Source organism: Narcine bancroftii, chromosome 1 (assembly GCF_036971445.1).
Source record: "Narcine bancroftii isolate sNarBan1 chromosome 1, sNarBan1.hap1, whole genome shotgun sequence".
In the NCBI taxonomy this organism is placed as follows: domain Eukaryota; kingdom Metazoa; phylum Chordata; class Chondrichthyes; order Torpediniformes; family Narcinidae; genus Narcine; species Narcine bancroftii.
The window spans coordinates 371,105,141-371,124,943 of record NC_091469.1 but is presented as its reverse complement, the minus strand read 5'-3'; the positions used below and the strand labels follow the sequence as shown (position 1 = coordinate 371,124,943).

General features: G+C 39.4%; 2 protein-coding genes across 9 annotated transcripts in view; one reads left to right on the top strand and one right to left on the bottom strand.

Annotated features, from left to right (window-relative positions):
* The first annotated feature begins 1,888 nt into the window (after positions 1 to 1,888).
* Positions 1,889 to 14,733, top strand: LOC138758582 (protein phosphatase 2C-like domain-containing protein 1). The gene is made up of 5 exons (XM_069927779.1): positions 1,889 to 2,193; positions 5,307 to 5,377; positions 8,229 to 8,306; positions 10,009 to 10,403; positions 11,369 to 14,733. Exons 4-5 carry the CDS (start codon positions 10,018 to 10,020, stop codon positions 11,592 to 11,594), a joined length of 612 nt encoding a protein of 203 aa, XP_069783880.1. The 5' UTR covers positions 1,889 to 2,193; positions 5,307 to 5,377; positions 8,229 to 8,306; positions 10,009 to 10,017; the 3' UTR covers positions 11,595 to 14,733.
* A 97-nt stretch (positions 14,734 to 14,830) lies between these two features.
* The window catches only part of LOC138751176 (ras-related protein Rab-5A), a 66,084-nt gene continuing 61,111 nt past the window's right edge, over positions 14,831 to 19,803 (bottom strand). For all 8 annotated transcript variants that reach the window (XM_069913258.1, XM_069913250.1, XM_069913236.1 and 5 more), the window contains 2 exons: positions 18,415 to 18,508; positions 14,831 to 16,135 (listed from right to left, as the gene is read on the bottom strand). In XM_069913258.1, coding sequence (XP_069769359.1) covers positions 16,020 to 16,135; positions 18,415 to 18,508 — 210 coding nt within the window. In that variant the 3' untranslated portion in view covers positions 14,831 to 16,019. The remainder of the gene's footprint in view (positions 16,136 to 18,414; positions 18,509 to 19,803) is intronic.

The following is a 19,803-nucleotide window of genomic DNA, read 5'->3' as shown; positions in this document are numbered from 1 at the left end:
GTCTGGCAATCTGCCTAAATAGCTTCTAACCAGTGAAACTCACATCTACAGTGATTAAGTGTTTTAAAAGAATGGTGTTGAAGCATGTCAGCTCCTGTCTGAGAGGTCACATGGATCCATCCCAATTTGCCTATGACAACAACAGGTCCACAGCAGATGCCATCTCACTGGATCTAAACAAAACTCTGGACCATCTGGAGAGCAAAGATGCATACATGACAATGGTCTTTATTGATTACATTTCAGACCTCAGCACCATCTTCCCCTCAAAACTAATTAGCAAACTCCAATACCTGGGCCTCAATACCTCATGGTGTAATTGGATTCTGGATTTCCTCACCTCCGGACTTGAATTAGTACAGATTGGCAAGAACATTTTCTCCACAATTTCCATGAGCACCAGAGCACCACAGGGGCATGCACTTAGCCTCCTGCTCCACTCGTCTTACACCTATGATTCCATATGTACGGCAACCATATCATTTATAAATTTGCTGACTATATCACAGTAGTGAGCTGTATAAAAAATGGGTGATGAGTCAGCATTCTGGAGGAAGACAGAATGGTGCACCAACAACAACCTCTCACTCAATGTCGCCAAAACCAAGAAGTTGACTGTAGACTTTTGGAAGGGAAAAACAGAGGTGTGTGATCCAGTGATCATTGCAGGAATCCGAGTGCAAGGGAGTCCAAATTTAAATTCCTGGGAGATGCTATCTCGCAGATCTTTTCCTGGGCCCAACATACTAAGGTCATCTTGAAGAAAGCACATCAGCACCTCTACTTCTCAGGAGTTGGCGAAGGTTTGCTATGACATCGAAAACCCTAGCAAACCTATACAGATGCCTGGTATGGGGGCACCAATATCTCTGAATGGAAAGCCCTGTAAAAGGTAGTGGACACAACCCAGTATATCACGGACAAAACACTCTCCACCATGGAGAAAATCTACAGGGAGCGCACTGGGTCCCAGGTAGGAGAGCAGCACCAATCATCAAGGATCCCCACCACCCAGGACTTCTTTGATTCTCACTGTTGCCACCATGAAAGAGGTATAGATGCCACAAGACTTGTACCACCAGGTTCGGGAACAGTTGCCACCCCTCGACCATCACTCGGTCAGAGAATCATCTAAGAACACTTTACACATTATTTATTACCGAATATTGCACTGTTTGATTACATTTCTCTCTTTTGCATACTGCACGTATCTTTTTTTCTTTGACAAAAGAATCTCAGGACTGTTTGTGATGTACTCCGGCAATAACTTTGAATACACGCGAAATCTTCCACCTGTGGCGATGGGAGCGCAACTCTTATTTTATCGGTCCATTGCTTGCAGCTCCACGCTAGTTTGTGCCCGACCACTGCACGACTGCGACCTGTCACAATCAACTGCTTGCACCCAGTGCGCATCCCCACAAGGTTCTTACCCCACACTCCTCTCGTCACCGTCTCCGAGTGCGGGGCCACCCCTTCTCACAAATGGACCGCAAAGAAGTTTGGAAAGCCGTGGCTGATGTCGACAGGGACGTTTACGCCTCGAAAGCCCGGCGTGTGTTCAAATCAACATGTAAAAAGTTGGAGATGCTGGAAATCTGGGGGGAAAAAAACCCCCCATAAAATAAAGCTTCCTGACCTTGCTGTTTCCAGCATTTTCTGTTTTGATTTTGGATGTAAAAGCAGCCTCTCTGCATTTTGCCAGGTCAGACAGTCTTTGAAAATCCGAGCTAAAGAATATTTTAGTCGGATATTTTCAGGCTGTTATTGCTGCTCGAGCAAGTTGATGGGACTGGTGGACAAATGCCCGCGGGGCAGTTCACTTCCAAAGCCCTGCGGCGTTCGCTTCGGCTTCTCGAGCCGCGGACAAAGGCTCGACATTGCAACAATTGTCCGGCGAGACACGCCCGTTGTCTCCGCGTTCCACAAACTGTTCGTTCGTTGCCTGAGAATAAGCAGGTCCGATCCTACCAGCGTTGCAGCCCCCTTCGACTGAAACAAGTGAGGAGAGCCCCGAGAGGAGCCCGCAAGTAGCTGAAATTCTCTGTATTTACAGCGTCTTTCTTAATCAAGCTACGACTGGCGATTTGGCCGCAATTTTGTCCTTGAACCACTGGCGCATATTTTTCGCCGCCCACGCGGTGCAGCAAATTGAAGGAAGCGGACACGCTTGTCCCGTCGCGCAAGCAGAGAGTGTGTAGTTGCCGAAGTTGGGCGATGTTCGATTTCTTAATCAAATCGCGGCTTGTTTTTGTGTGTTGCTTTTGAAGTGACCAATGAAGTCAAAGTGGTCGCCAGTCCCATCAACTTGCTCGAGCAGCAATAACAGCCTGAAAATATCCGACTAAAATTTACTTTAGCTCGGATTTTCAAAGACTTTGTCTGTCCTGCTACAAAACCAAATCTTTGTCCTTAAATTAATGAATCCTATATCTATCTATCCTAACTACCTGTGCTACTACCTTCAGAGAACTAGAAGTTAGAGAACACCATGTTCCCTTTGATTCATACACCCCAGGGCTCTCCAATCAGGATCATACACTTGACTAAAGTTCGAAATCTGCCAGCTGGAACAGCAGAGTTGTGGATAGAGACCTGACCGAGAACTGCTCTGCTCCTGTCCCAGGTTCATTGCAGGGAACTCCGTTGCTGCTTTCTGATGATAGAAATCTTTTACTCAAGGCAAATGTAGGGACAGGGGAGCAGGGCAGTAGAGGTGCAGCAGATTATAAACAGGATCCACTGAGGAATCTACACTAGAGCCCAAATCTGTACTAAAAATGAAAGAACTTTCACTCAAATAACATTAAAATAGTCAAGGAGACCTGAAAAATCATCCTGAATGTGTGCTTCCAGAGATCTCCTATCATTCCATAATATAGAGGTCGTCATGGATGTCACCTCACCGAAGACCAATCTTTGGAGCCCATTGACTCCATATAACCATATAACCACTTACAGCACAGAACAGGCCAGTTCGGCCTGTTACAAATTCCCACCCTCCTAGTCCCACTAGCCAGCACCCAGTCCATACCCCTCCAGTCCTCTCCTCTCCATGTAACTATCCAGTCTATCCAGAATTCCAACAATCAGACCAGAATGTTGCAGTTACAAATCTATGATGGAGGCTATCAATGAAATTCTGAAGCAGAGATATTTCCACCTGGACTGTTTGGAACTGTTTTTCACTCCAAAGTTGACCTCTTGCTGGTTATGCCCTCTATAGTAGTGCCATTGTATGGACAGAAAAGGAGGAAGACGAGATGAGGACAAAGATGAGATAACCTCCCTGGATGTGCTTTAATGACCCTGCCAGTTGATTTCAATAAGCAAAAACAAGAAATGTAGATTCTGGAATCTTGAGCAAATAATGAGATGTTACAGGGATGCAATGAATCAGGCAGCATACAAGGAAAACTAGACAGCCAATATTTTGGTTAGGTCCTTTTATCGATGCTAGAATGGGAAGGGAAGATTATCGAGCATAGAAGGGGGCTGAAAGGGGTGAGGTTTTTGGATACTGGCAAAAGGAAGGAGGATGGACAGGGCCACTGCAGCTGGGAAGGGCAAGGGGTAGTTTGAGAAAAAAGCAAGCATGAGAGCAGGTAAAGTGCAGATGGAAAGTGGAACCAGAAAGGGGTGCGGTTACCTGAAATTGGAAAATTCAGTGTTCGTCTCATGGGATTTTAGCTACTCAGATATATTGCTCTTCAAGTTTACATTTTGCCTCACCCTGGCATTTAATAAGGCCAAGGTTATGTGGGGAATGGGAAAAGGAATTGAAATGGTTGGCAACTGAACCCCTGCGGATAGAGAGCAGGTGCTTGAAGAAAGCATTTGGTTACCAGTGTAGAGGAGGCTTCATCAAATCTGCCCAATACAGACTAGGTTAGATGAGGTGAAAATTAATGATCACCAGGATGGAGAAGCCAGCAAGCCTGAACACCATCAGTATGACTAATAGTACTTGTACTTGCAGTGGCAAGATATAGATTGCATTCAAGATCAGTCTGATAAAAGCAAGTTACATTTATGTCTCAAGAATTTCAAGTAATAATCATCTCCACAAAAAATGCCTACTCACTTCCTCCTTCCACACGATCATTGAAGATCAATATCTTGCATTGTATTTGACTACTTTGCCTGCCACATATAATAAATTGGCACTGTGTGGAAGCTATGAGAATTGGGTGTGAATGTTAGATTAGTGGTTTCTGATGATGTGGTGGAGCATTTGAATGTTATATAGAGGTATAAGCCCTTATGGGTAGAGATAGTTGATAGAGAAGTGATAAAGTGTAGCACATGTAGAAATGTCCTTCATTGCCCCTGTAAAGAATGCAACTTTTAGGTTGTAATCACTGATTATGAACATGTGAATAAGATTTACAAATGGATGGCTTCTCTGTGTTGACCTCTGTTGCCCTCTGGAAGATTAGGATGCTTTTGGACCATTTTGTCATCTCTTGAAGCAACTTGAAGACTACAAAGGACTCTAGAATGACTTCCACCACAAGATGCAAGCCCATAGCACCCTCCCTTTAAGACATGCTTGAATGGCTCTAATTATAGCTAACTTGTATGAAGTTACGGAAAACAGTGGTATAAAATATTTTGCTAGATGTTCACATGCATCGTTAGAACAAGATGATTAGAGGTTAAATGCAGTGTGTACCTTGCTCTTGGTCAAATATATGTTCACACATTATGAATCTTTGCCTGTGAGCTTGTTTCTCAGCATAATCAAATTTCAGCCCTTGATCATAATACACTTAATTCAGCAAGTAAAATTGAGGCATGTTTCGCCTTGGTTTTTACCATATTGCTTTCATTTAATTCCTCATAAAAATTATTACAGAATCTCATTTCAGCATCCTTTAAAACAATGCATTCCAGATTTTCACAATCCAGATTTTCACAATCCAGGGTGTAAAAAAGGTTGCCTCTATTTCTTTTGTCAACTGGTTTGAGTCTATGTGCCTTGATTGATCATCCTGCCAGCTGAACATTTCTCCCTCATTACTCTGATAAAACCACTCATAAGTAATCACATCTGCTCCATGAAGTGCACTCCCAGTTTCTTGATGTAGCTGATATCCCTTTGAGGGCCTCCCCCAATTCTAATTCACAAAAAAACCTTATGAATTATATTTGACCTTTAATAGGTTCTATACACTTTTTCTATTACCTGTTTAGCTTTCTACGAGACCCTTTAATTATTTTTAATTTTCTTATACGTTCTATATTTTGTTGTATTATTTACCTGACATGTGTCTGTTCCAATTTTAATGTCTTTTGTGATCCAGCGTTCTAGCTTTTGGATGCCGTTCCTTTCTCCCCAGTAGTTCGCAACTTGTGGTCCACGGGTTCATTAAAGGTAACCCACAGTACTACAGCAAACACAAATATTACTGATATAAACAAGTACTATGTAAAACAAGGTTATAAATGTAATGATTGCGATTTTACTCCAATCACGGCATCTGCAGATTTTGATGTTTCACTCTAGATTGTTTTAATGCTCATTTGTAACTGAATGCTTGCTACTCAGGGACCTCTGATTATATAGTAATAACTAACAATTGAAATGTAACTGAAATATGAATCAAAATTTTACATATCTAGGACTTTTCTCTTTGGAGACAATAGATGAGATGTGATTTAATAGAGGTATAAGATTATGAGGGGCTTAGATAGGGACACAGTCAGATAAGATAGAGGCAGGAAAATTGTTTTCACTGGTAGATGAGACCAGAACTAGGGGACACAGCTTCAAGATTCAGGGGAGTAGATTTAAGACGGTTTTTCCCAGAGAGTAGTGAATCTATGGAATTCTCTACCTAGGGAAGCAGTTGAGGCTTCCTCATTAAACATAGTTAAGGTTAAGTTAGATAGATTTTTATTTTAAAAAGGAATTAAGGTTTATGGCGAAAAGGCAGGTAGGTGGAGATGAGTTAATGATCAGATCAGTCATGACTTATTGAATAACAGAGCAGGCTCGATGGACATATGGCCTACTCATGGTCCTATGTGTGATATTTTTATGGGGGGGGGGGGGGAAGAAATAACAGCAAATACCAGAGGAAAAATACTAGAAGTCGTCTGTGTAAGGTGAGTGGAAAAAAGTTTATGGGGCTTGTCAGAGTAGGTTTTTTTGAAACCTGACCTTTAATAGGTGTGTGCCTGGAGCATATTACTGGGGATTGGATGAAGAATGGTACAACAGGGGCATTCAAGATTCTTAGATTGGCTCATGGATGCAAGAAGAATAAAGAGATATGGACGTGAGGTAGGGAAAAATTAGATTGCTGTGAAGTAGGTTTACAAAGGTCGGCACAATGAAGAGCCTATATTGTGCTGTGATGTTCTATGTATTGACTTCTGATTTTATGCTCTTGCATAATTGTTCGACCCTTCATTCACCTTGGTGCTAGTGACTATATAAGGAATTTCGCTATTCCATTGGTTTTGCCGATCTCAAGCCCCAAATGTTGACGCGATCTGGAGAAAACATGCCTTCAGCCTTGAGGACGACTCAAATTCTCCCAGTATCACCATGCGCCATGCTAACGCTGCAATGCTTGATTTGCGACAAGCTGCTGTCCGTTACCACCGGGCTCTGCACCGCTCACTCAGCACGCTGCAATACCGCACGGCCAGGTCGCCCGTCAGCCCGCTGTCCCTCCGACTCCGACGGCGGGGCATCGTCGCCGAGAAGGCGCGAACCAAGAAATGGAGGCGATCGACTGCGCATACGAGATGGTCAAATCGCACCGGATAGCATCCTGGCCATTTCTCAGTGAAGAGCCCCGAGGAGTGTCCGCGATCCCTCAGAATGCCCGGGAAAACCTGCATCAAATCCCTGAGTGTCAGCCAGGACATGAATGCTCTTTGGAAATCGCGGATGGAGGACCTCTGCGTATCCACAGATCATTTTGGTGGCCGGAGCAGCACGGGGTCCATCGGCCTCTTCCACGGCACCTCTGCAGCAGAGTTGGCGTCCAGAGACCTGCCCCTCCTGGTCGTGCAGCTGCTAATCTTGGCAGGGGTTCCCTGCGAACTGTCTGAGCAAGAATGTGCCCATCTCTCCGGGTACCACCCGCTCTTCCCCAGGGACGCTGAGGCGAACTCGCTCAGCGCACCCACTGATAGAGCCAAGGCCCCAAAGACCGCTTTGATGGACATGGCTTTGGCCAAGGCCTTCTGTAAACTGGACAGACTATTGCGGCTGGGGCGAATTGAAAGCTCCAAAGTGCGGTGGAGCGGCTGTACCGCCACCGTCTGTCTGCTCGAGCCGTCAATCTCCCACATTCAGAACCCAACTCGAGTGCAGGAGGACGCCACGTCAAAGAGGGGTCTGTGTGAGATCGGGGCGCTTCACGTCGCCAGTGCAGAGTGGTGACAGAACGGATAGCCGTCAGGTTTAGTTAAGGAGGTGGATTTGAAACACAACAGTTCAAAGTTGAACTTGCATCAAATCAAGTTCGTTGCATTGCCTTTATCTGGACACCGCACCTAACCCATTTTTTAAAAACCCCTCCCCAAAATTCTAAAGTATTCCCGCTTGAAATTGAATTGGTAACACTGTGGTCTCAAATTTTATTCTGCTTTAATTTAACTCATGGTAAATATTAATTTCACACAAGAATCCCTGTTATTTATGTTCATTGTTTTTACATGGGAATAAAGACAACGACGTAATTAAGTTGGGAGCAAAACCTGCAGAATATAGAAATGCTGGACACAGGGATGGGATGCTAAGTTGTAAAACTAACAAACGCTTTGAAAAGCACTAGGTGGAGGAAAATGATACAGAAACAATCGGAAATATAATTTTGAGACAGGAAGGTAAAGCCACATCTGTAGAAAAATGGCAGAACTACGTGAAAATTTAAAAATCAGTATGGTCTCCATACCCAGTTGCAAGATGCTTTTCCTTGCATTGGGTATTGTTGGAACCATGAAGGTCAACGACAAGAAGTCAGGACAAGAAAGGGACTGAGATCTAAAATAACAGCCTTCTCGAAGCTCAGTAGCCTGAAATGAGAGGTTCTGGAAAATAGTCACCAAATCTGTCTTTATTTTCTTCAGTGTACAGCTTTGTATCAATATAGAAAGGCTATCTAAAGTAAACAATTTGAAGTAATTTTTACCTTGGCATATTTGCTCTAAATCGTATTTGACATTTCCTCAATTTTCTCCACCTTTCCCTTCATTGCAACTGAAAGAATGCCTGTCTTCACACTTTTCCTGATCTGACAAAGGATCGTTGATGTGAACCATTATTAATGATCATTAAAGAGCAAGTAAGTTGTCATTTACATTTGTGCACATACATACTGTGCGCACACACACAGACTCGGATAGAGGTACTTATATAAAAACGATATCTTTTAATTGGATTAAAAACACTAAATATTATTTTCAGTAATCCTAAAGCAATAAAAGTGACTTGCAATAATGGAGCCTTTTTGTGCTGAGGCAGCAGTCCATGCTCATTGTGACAGGGAGGTTCAAGAGTCTAACTGTTGAAAAGAAACTTTTTGAACTCAGATGGTGCTGGTTTTCAAGTTTTTCTGCCCTCTGCCTAAAAGTAGTAGTGAGAAGAAGTTGTGACCTAGATGGTCACACCTTTATGTTGGGCTGCCTGCTTGAGGCAACATCTCACACAATGTTTACAAACCAGCAAATATTTATAATAGTGAGTATACTTTACACATTGCACCTGTTGTTGCATAGTGTATCTTCTGGCATGCCAAATATCCTCAAGACACCTTGGAAAGTAAAGGTGTTGGGCCTTCTAAACAGATCCCTTGATGTGCTGTCTTTCCACTGATGCTTGATTTGCAGGATGCGATGAGCATTCAAAATTTGTTGTCATGTAATGGCAAAGAACGTGTAATCACACAAAATTGCCTTCAGCAGTTACCATTAATGTTACCATAAGGCACTGGAGCACAAGCTATTCAGCCCATTGAGACCACCCTGCCAGTTTCCCACTCAGCCCCACTGCCCTGCCCTTTCCCCACAACCTTTGATGCTCTGGCTAATCAAGAACCTTTCAATCTCTGCCTTGAATACACCCAAATGACTTAGATTCCATGAGCCAGTCACCTGCAATCTGTGTGGGTCTATCAACTGCTGAGGCCCTTGCTGGTCTGCTGCCCTGGTCACCTTGCCTGTAGTTTGTTTAGATATTAAAAAAAATATTCTTGGCTTTAATTAACAGCAAATTTGACTCCTACTGCTTAGATTAAAACATACAAATTTATTTCTTATTTGACACAAAATTGAACTGCAACACTAATAAACTGTAATAGCTAAATATAGTGTGGGTAAAAGAGCAAGTCAGAAGCTAGGGATACACTCTGTTTGCCTGGATGAATGTAGGTTCAACATTCAAGAAGCTCAACACCATACAGGACACAACTTGGTAGCATTCCATCTGCAACCATTAGAAAAAAAAACATCAGGGTGGTTTGATTCAAATTCAATCCCAACAGTTGATGGGTAAAGTGACTGACATCAAATATTCTGGTAAATTATCTCAAATATGAGAATACGATCAGCACAATTTTAGCCTCAGAGGAAATTACATTTCCTCTCTAATTCACCACTCTATTTCAAGCTATATCTATTAGCCTAAATATTTTCCCTCATGGGCTCATTCTGTTTCAACATATTTTGTTTACAGTTAACCAACCATGTCATTTCATATATTTCTATTTTATTGTTTAGTTTTATTGAATACAAAATGGTGGGAACAATCAGTCAAGTTCATGAACTACTGTAAATACATATAAATATTTACAACAGGACCACCATAAATCAAGTTTACACAAAAGTGTTGGAGAAACATAAGTCACGCAGTTACAATCACAGCGTTTGCAGATTTTCTTGTTTTGGACCATAAATCAACGATACCAAATCTATTAGCAACCAGATTTAAAAAAAATCTTCAATAGGCAATCATATTTATGCAAGTTTTTTAAAACTATTTTTCTACAGGTGATGTAGATGCTGTCATGTGTAAAAAATGGAAAAGGTTACCGTTTAACTGGAAACCACAGCACTTCAAACCAGAAAGAACATAAACCTATTCTTCAAATTGGTGGAAAAATCACTAAAAATAAACAACGTGGGCTTGTAGAAGGAATCATTCGATCAACACGAGGACTTGGATACCATGGAGATCCAAAACTTAAAACAGCTATTGAGCCAATACCATATACTGTCACTATCCCTGTAGATTTCTCATGCCAATTTCTTCTCGCTTCAAGTGGATTTTGGAAAGTACTTAATAGCCATGAAGTAGTTTCAATTACATTGCAAATGCTTTCATTGCATTTTGGATGTTTTAGCACAGGCATTAATGAGTCGTACTTTACATATCATGGATCAAAGTGAACAACATATTGATTTAGGGTCCTCTATACTACATCTGCTTGATGAATTTTCTGAGCAGGGGCATGATGATGCTGTGATATCGACTGAGTGTTTATTTGAGGAGATTTTAATTAGGAAAAAATATGCTAATAAAAAAGAACATGCAACTTTCACTCATGGATGTCAATGGAAGAATGTGGCAATCACTAGATCAATTACTTGCAGATACTGTAAAGAAGGAAGAAACCATGCTCCTCACTGAACATGTTACTGTTGAGTTTCCATATTCTCTCAACATAGTAGCAACTTATCTGTGGTAAATCTACTTCAGAATACTTCAGGTAAAGGATTTGGAACGAGGGTGACTAATTTTCCCAAGAAACCTTTATCAGAAATGGAAGAAATTAATAGAGCTACCATGTTAAAGTTTTCCAAGGAAATGTTAAAGGAGGAAGACATTGACAAAACATCAGTTGCTCATTTTGCTGAGGAGCGTTTAGCTCTTGAAGGACCAAAACATCAAGAGAATATTACCAAAGAAAAAAAGCAAGAATTAAACTTTGAGTCCTGTGCAAGTTGAAATATCTATGCCAGAAACAACTGTCATTGGGGGTGTTCCTACTGAGCCAGGAAAAGTGCGATGATGCCTGGTGACACCTCAAATCTGGCCGCACTGTAAACACATCCAGTTGTGGCCGATGTGCAGCGATTCGAGGTGCTCCAGCGTCCTACTTTTGAGGTGGTCGATGCGGGGTGATGCGAGGGACGACCTCGCAGTGGAAACAACGTGGGTGACTCACCGGAAATCGCGATTTTTCACCCGCGGTTTTCAATTGCTCATCGGACTTCTTGGTCACCTCGCATCGCCCTGCATCACCGCGTATTCATTGCTCAGTAGAAACAGTTCGGGTAGTCCTAAAATGTGCGGTGATGCGAGGGACAAAAAATAGCGGTGATGCGGGGTGATGCGAGGTGTCCTTAGTATAAACACACACATTGAAAGATCATATGATGAAGCTTTTACTTTGAAACAGAACAAGAACACAGAAGTAACAAGTCAGGAACTTCAGTATGAAACAATAGCAAACAACATCAGTGAACGATTAGTCCAAACTGCTAAACTTGCAGGAGCTTGTGATAACATAACAGTTCTGATATTGTTGCTTCCAGGATGTGCAGAGACATTTTCTGTAGGACCAAAACAATAATTCAAGCTTAATGTAAAAATTACACTTATCAAAATTTATTTACACCTTACTGTGAAGCTGCTCAGAGCTGGACACATTTGTTAATTTCAGAAGCATACCAGCTAAGTATAGCACTGCACACAAAAAAAATAATTGCTTGCTCCATCCACAACTTAAGTTTATTTAGAATATAAATAACCTGATAAACTCAGTAGGTAAACAGACAACCACCATTTCTGGCTTGATTGGAGATTGGATAACTCCTCTATCAGTCATCAGGCCACACAGATACAGGTGTCTCATTTCAATTTTATGCAATATTTATGCAACTAGCCTCTACCATGTTTTGCTTAAGAAATCACTATGCTTTTATTTGGAAATATTGCAGTAATTTCAGTCACAAGTACTATTGCTGTTTAATAGGCTGAGTATATTATTTCATGTTAAATTATACCTTGTTTGATGAGCAAATTGAGTTATTTTACTGTAAGTACATTGTCCTATTCCACCTCCAAATCATTTCATGATATTCTATGCTTATTATCATTACAAAGGACACTTTTTAAAACAAAGACAGGAAATTCAATCCGTGTCTAGAAGTTTGAACAGATATACCTGCCATGGATGCTGCCAAACTGCTGAGTATTTCCAACTTGATCCATCTATATTTCTGAATGTGTAAATTAGGACAAAGAATCCATAAAGATTAGAAATACAACAGCTTGGTTTTAATAAAAGTTCCCACTTCGAATTAAACTCTCAGTTTGACCAGTGGGTTAGAGGGAAAACTAACAAGCTTATAGTTGCATGTCCAGGAAAAAATGCATTAGTTCAAGGCTGCAATGAAGCAGTGCATGGTGAACGGCCTTGATCTTATAGGAAATATAGGGCCTTAAATTAGACATCAAGTCTTATCAACAGCAAAAAAGAAAAACCAGCTTGTAAAATAGAATAGGCAAGGCCAAAGGCTTCCTCCCACCTCCACCCTATGATTTGCACTCCTTTCTGATCACATGGAATGAAGACAGAGCAGCTCCTTAGCTTTCCCCCTTGATTCCCACCTTTGAACAGCAACTGGACAATTTTAATCTAGTTAATGTTTAATATGCTGCATTGATAACACCATTAAGCACTGCAGTTCCAGATCCTTATCAATAGCCTAATTTCTGAATTTAAAAAAATGGGAATGCTTGGTTAATCCTGCTATATTAACTGTGGGAATCCTGTCCTATTTGAGTGTATATGAAGATTAAATTTATTTTAAAAAGGCATAGTTTCTATGCTTAGATTACCTATATTGACCGCTGAGCATTCCTAGGACCTGTGAAACTCCAAGTCATTATCTCAAGGGATGAAGGGATGATGTTAAGTTTCCCCCAGATACATCAGGGGAACATTGTAAATCAAAAAGATAAGTTATGGAGATTGAGAAAAATGTACATTTGCACTGATATGAGGCTTTGAAAAAATGCAAATATTGTCAACAAGATACTTTTGAAATTAGTAAAGTTCTAACAATGAAGCATCCTATTGTACAGAAATCCCAATAGCTTGGAAAATTTTCCATGTACTCTTTCAACCACTAGGGCCCAATTTCCAATATTCCTTGCAAACTTGGGGACCTATTTTCCACTTCACCTGTGAACTCTGGAAGAAATTAACAAGCATAATAGCCAATGCTCTGAAATTCTGCTGATTCAAAGTTGAAGTCTCAATGGTGACAGTTCATTTGGAGTTTTATGCAATCTAGGAATTAGGGCAGCCAATGTGTGCACAGAAAGCTTCTGCAAATAGCAAAGCAATAATATTGATCAGATTATACCTCACCTGCTCATTGGAACATCACATGAGAAATGGCAGTTTTACATTTAATCTACAAGCCAGCACCCCTGACTATGTAGCACATTGTTGGTTATAGTGAATGAAATGAGTCAAAGTGATTGATTTTGAAGAGCATCATGAGCAAAGAGAATCTTATGAAGAGAATTGTAGGGCTTTACATCAGTGCAAATGAAGCAAGTACGCTGCCCATTATACATCCAGCCTAATTTTCAGGTCCAGTGATACACGAACACCAGGCAATCATGCATAACAGCTTACAATTGTACTTAGAATGAAGAATACTATCCACAATTTGTATCAAGTCCCACAATGCAGTCTCTAACCTAGAGGTGGAAAACAATCTGATCAGCCCCAACATTAAACAGCATTGTATGTCCAGCGCCTCCTCCTGCTATTATTTGTTAATTAGAATGTTATTTTATCTGCAGAGAGAAAATTGTTGAAATATTGCACCTACTTTTATTCTTCCCTTACTACTGTACTTTGAAAACCTACTTTAACCTCACCATCATTTACTTTTCTGAGATGGTCATGTTCTGGTTGTGTCCTTCATAATGTGAAAAATGATGAAAATTTATATTGCATTATTCTGAAAGGGCACATTTAATTTGATCTGGTATCATACCAAAATAATCTGTTGGAGGAACTCAGTAACATTGATCAGCAACAATGGACGTGATATGTGGTGGGGGGTAGAATTGTAAACCTTTTTGATCAGAGTTCTTCATCAAGAAGAAATGTCAAGAATTCCTTTACTCTCACTGATGCTGTTTGACCTACTGAGTTCTTCCATTAAATTATTTTGTGCTTCAGATTCCAGCATCTGGGGCCTCTAAATCACATTTTTAACTAATGCTCTAATAGTATAGAATAATGGAACGATGTATTGATCAGCTGATACTTATTCAGGTATTCACTGATATTTCTATTTGGGTTAAAAAGGTTACAGGATCATGGGCATTAACCTGGAACAAGATACAGGGATGGACTTAAAATGATAAATGATGTAGTTCATTTGACCGAAAAATAGGCATGTTTCTACAAAAGCTACTGAATGCCTGGAAAATTTCCAAACGTTAAAAAAAATTGTTGGAAATGCTCAGCAGGTCAGGCTGCATTTGTGCATAAAAAGCTTTACAGTCAAGTCAATGACAATGTGATCTGAATGCTGCCCAACCTGGTGAGTGTTTACATTTTTTTTTTAAATTTTACAGAATATTTTACTTCAGATTTTCAGAAGCTACTATTTTTGATTTTCAAACTTCAAAACTTTTTACTCGCCAAATCAGAAATTTAAACTCAAAATCTTTCAAAGCCATTGCCTTTAAATTTTCCTTTTTTGATAATGTCATTGATTTTGACAGCTTTAATATTTCTAATATTCCAGTTTATAAACTTCTCAATGATTTAACACCAACATTTTGAATATATTTATTTACACATTTTAACAAACTGATTAACACATCACTTTCTAACAGGTGAATAAATACAAAAACCTGCAACTGTTAATTCTTGTATTACACAGAATGAGTCAAAAGAGGAAGAGTTTGTCAGATTACCACTACTGTTGATTATTGCATTTTAAAAATTCATTAGTTTGTCCACTGTTAAATGCAAAGCCATTACCCTTTCTCCTTTTGCTAGGCATTTCAAATAACTGCAATGGCATAATTTTTTTTTTACATTGTGCTATTGGTTTATTAGTTAATTCACCTTTTAGAATTTAGAAGATACTGCAAACTACAAAAAAAATTGTGCATACACTGGAAAAGGAAAACATTTGTAACAAAAAAATACACATTTAGGAACGCTGAAAATATTACTGAAGGAATACATGGTCATTACTTACAGTACATACAATTGTAGAGTGCCCTATACCATATTTATATCATAATTATAAAGTTTATAACCTTTCTATAGCAAATCTTGTGATCTGCTTTATTAGTTCAGTATTTTTAATTATTTTTTTCCCCAAACAGGGTTTCTGGCCAGAGCAGTCTGTTAAGTTTATGCAAATGCAGGTCACATCATTAATACTTTATTTACAAGAAAATAGATCAGATTAATTTTAAAGTAATGACAGTGAAAGGAATATGAGAAAATGTTAGTGCAATGGGCGGTACACAACCTGCCAAAATACAGTTTAATTCAATTCTATTTGCTGACCAGATTGCTGAAGGAAACGTAACATTTTAGAATTATTTCCAATAAATAATTTTAGATTAAGGTTTTAATTGTATACTGTACATCCAATATAAACACATTTATGAATTAACCAAATTGTCATTGCTTGGTTAACAAGCGTATACAGTTAATGGTACAAATTTCAAATTGTTAGAATGAATCACCAATTTTAAGCAGGTTTTTAAAGTTTCATTAGTCCATTCCAACAGATGGCAAATATGCTTGTACTGAGCAATGCATGCATCTGCCAACTGAATAGAAGACTGCTTTGCAATTTAAAAGTTAAGAGATCAATTTTGTATTAGAAATTTAACTATTTTCCCCCACTAAGAATTGGAATTGAGAACAATCTGTTAACTTGTTTTTTTTTTCCATTATGAAGCAGTAGTGAGATGAGAAAGAATTGCAAAAGAGACAGGCCTAGTTACTACAGCACTGGGTCTTGGTCTGTTGGGTGGGTTCATGAAGGTCTACGCCTCTGCTTCTTCCACTGTTTGGTCCTGTATTTTGAGGCTCATTCTTGGGCAATTTCTTTGCTGTAGGAACAGGTTGAAAATGTGACAACTCACATTTAGTTTAAAAATCTAAATACATTTCCTTCTGGCTTTAAAGGTTACTTTTTGATTCACATTCTTAATATTAGAAAATTAGTTTTTAAAATTCCAAAAAATTGGAACCATCACTGCCAAACCATCACCGCATTGAACAAAGAAATGGTGACATTTTCTATGATTTCTGACACAGGAGGTCATTTGTGCTCTAACAGTATCAGCAGTTTCCACACTACACCTAGAGTTGCTGCAGACAATATACTGAATAGTAACGTGAAAAAAGATAGAGGAATGCTCCCAGACAACAAAAATACAATGGCTACCAGGAAGCAGAAAGAAGCTAACTTCCATGAACGAGCCAGAATCATTTTCATGTGTCAGGGGACTTGCTAGGTCAATCAAAAGAGGAATCTGGCGAGTAGCCTTTGTTCTATCCTTCACCTGTGACAAGGTCCACTTAGTGAAGTTATATACAAATAAATAATGTTCTCAAAAGCTATCAGGGTAAGCTGCAGACCACTTGAGAGAGTTAGAAAACCTCCTCAGTAAATGGACCAATATTTGTGTAGTTGATCTGTAAACAACATATTGTCAACAGAGCTTTGCCTTTCCCCCACTCCCATTCCATATAGGTCTCTAAATATTGGGAACCATCAAGTTCAGAGAGAGTTACTTGCTTTGTTGTGAGGTCTGTGATTGCACAAGCTCCTTCAGAGAAGCTTCATTCAATCAACAAAATTCTTCATTTCCCATCTTCCTTGTCACCAGATTCCTCACAGTCCTGTAGTTATTCAGAGCCACCAAGTGAACCTCAAACTTAGCATGTCCTTGATAATCTTCATACAGCACCAGCAGAGGTACTTGGCTGGCTAAACTGTGAAGCATGCAACACACCATCCACTGGACCTAAGCAGGGAGTGCAATTTATTTTTAAGAAAATGGTATTTTCTGGAACAATTCTGAAACATTTTTCGTTCTTGATGGATCAGCTGGTGTGCTAGTAATAATATTTAATGAAAAGGAGCCAGAAAATATAGAATAGTCCTTGTCACCCAATATCCATTTACTGGCAGATGATGATGATCTCAGACGATAGGGCAATGTGCTCTTCCTGAAAACATGGCAATGATCAATTTATCAGAAGACAACAACCCAGTCATTGAAATAAAAGCCTTATACATGAAATAAATTGTCTGAAATTATGAACCTCTGATTCAACTATACATGCATTAGAGAGACCATACTTGTACTGTGTGCAGCTCTGGTTGCCTAGCTATATGAAGGCCATCAATACATTGGGAGAGGTGCAGTGGAGAATCACTAGGCAGTAGATAGGACTGGAGGGCTTGAATTACAGGGGGAGGTTCAATTGGCTGAGTCTTTATTCCTAAGAATGAATGAGGCTGTTGGATGATCTTGGAGATGTTTAAAATGTGGAGTGGTGTTCAGTGTTTTACCCCCCCTCCCCTAGAGTAAATTATTCTAGACTGGAAGAGTTAGAAGGATATTTACCAAATTAAAGCATATGAGATCAGCTCAGAATGCCAAATTGATGGACATGGATGAGTATTCTGTTTGACTACGAATCTGAGCTCCTCAACCAATGGTCCCAATTTCCCAAAGCCATTGGAAGTGATCTTGAACTTCATGAAAAATGCAATCCTGCAAGAAACTTCTAAAGTCTACCCCCGACAATTCACAAATCCGTGATGACCATCTTGGATAACCAGATTCTGCTAATAAATTATTCAGAATTCCAAGCAGGATGTGGTATCCCTAATGATCCAACTCCTTTCTACTAGAGAGGCCCATCCAACCTGGCATGGCTATAGATCATTGAAAAGGTAGCTCAGAAGCTAAATGCAGCAAGAGATACAGATATTCTAGACTCTGGAAGATGTTTTAGCAGGTATGAAGTCAGGTTTCTCCAATGTCATTTGAGCATTCCTATAAATACAGAGAAAAGGGAGGCAAAGAGATGTGCTCCTCTTGCTCCTGCAGGTTTCCCATAGTTCCATCTCCCATCATGCTGTACTTCTCGGGACCCAAATATATGCTTTTATATTCATGTTATTTTACTATCTAGTTTTACCCCTTTCACTATCATTTCTGCCTCTCACACAAAAGTCTACTTTATCACATATATGTACAGTTCAAAAAAATGCACAGGTGGCTTTTAATCCTATAATTCAAAATTATATTTCTAAAATATTATACCACAACTGCAAATTATAGAATATTGCTTTCAAGAGGGTTAAGCTTACCTATTGCCAAAAATATTTCATTCACATTCATTGAAGTCTTTGCAGATGTCTCCATGAATAATAAGCTGTTATCATCTGCATAGGACTGTGCTTCCTACAAGAAAAAAATTGAAAAGGGTTTTCATAATGCTTTTGTAGACCACACAACCATTTTTTTTTTCTTCTTTTCCTTCTTAAAATATATTTTTGTTATATGATCTTCAGGAAGTATTTGAGAACATGATTTTTCAAATACAAGTTCCATAATAGGATGTTTAATACAATATTGATATAAAATTCATACACATTCAAATTTCTAGAATGCAGCAACTTTAAGGTACAATGCATTAAAAGCTATCAATTCTCCAACTCGTCGAGTATTTTGTGGGTAAACTGAACAGATGTTCCAGATTAACTACAACACTTGAGAAACATGAAACTGTACAAGAGTGTGGCATTCACAAGAGCCCAATTCAAACCAGCCAATTATTGTCCCTTTGCTCCTGAATCCCTTTTAGAACAGTATATTTTATTCTATATTGCCTCTTCTCACATTTTTGGACAGTAAACTTCAACTGTCACGTATGTTCCCATTCCACCAATCTGAATCTATTTTGCAAGTTCCATGTTCTTTGCATTTCACAATAGCTCTAAATTTTGTGTCATCCGCATTTAGAAATTTAGGAATTGTGGCTGCCACCCCGAGTTTAGGCTGCTAATACAGGTCAAAGGATAAAAAGAGAGACCTAAAATTGATTTGTGGAATGAACCATTATTATCCTTCCTCGAGCCCAAGTAACAACATTCACCATGACCCTCATCTGCTTTGTCAATTTTTCTCTATGCAATTGTGTTGTTATCAACAGTATGGGCATATGATTCGCTCAGTACCATCTCCAATCAGAGACAGGAAAACCATCTCATCATTGTTGTAATTCCTTGTCATCAACTCTATCAGTTCAGATGTCAAACTGGATCAATGTAAAATATCCACAAGAATAAATCAGATGTTGTGCAGTGATTTCAATTGCTGGTCTTTTTCCACTGGCACAGAACCTAGTAATTTACATGGAATCAGAACATAAAAGACCAACCATTTCAACTGTTCAACACCAGAATAGATGATCATTTACTTTGTACTCTATTCCTGCTTTCTCACCATATTCATTGAAATTAAATATATCCAATTCCATCTTGAATATACTTTATAATTTTTTTTACGATGGTAGACCTTTAGGTAAAGAAATTTCTACTTATCCATATTGCAACTTCTGGTTCAATGCTCCAGCCACCAGGAGCATCCACCAAACAGCAATTTGTCTTGTCCTTTTGGAATTTTGTGTTTCAATAAAACCCTATCTTAACCCTGTATTCTGATGAAAAAAGATCTAATCGACCCATTCTCTCTCC

Coding starts and splice junctions, on each gene's coding strand:
- LOC138758582 (XM_069927779.1), top strand. CDS start 10,018: ATGCTGTCATGTGTAAAAAATGGAAAAGGTTACCGTTTAACTGGAAAC. Junction 10,404..11,368: donor TTTACATATCATGGATCAAA/GTGAACAACATA, acceptor AGGTGTCCTTAG/TATAAACACACACATTGAAA.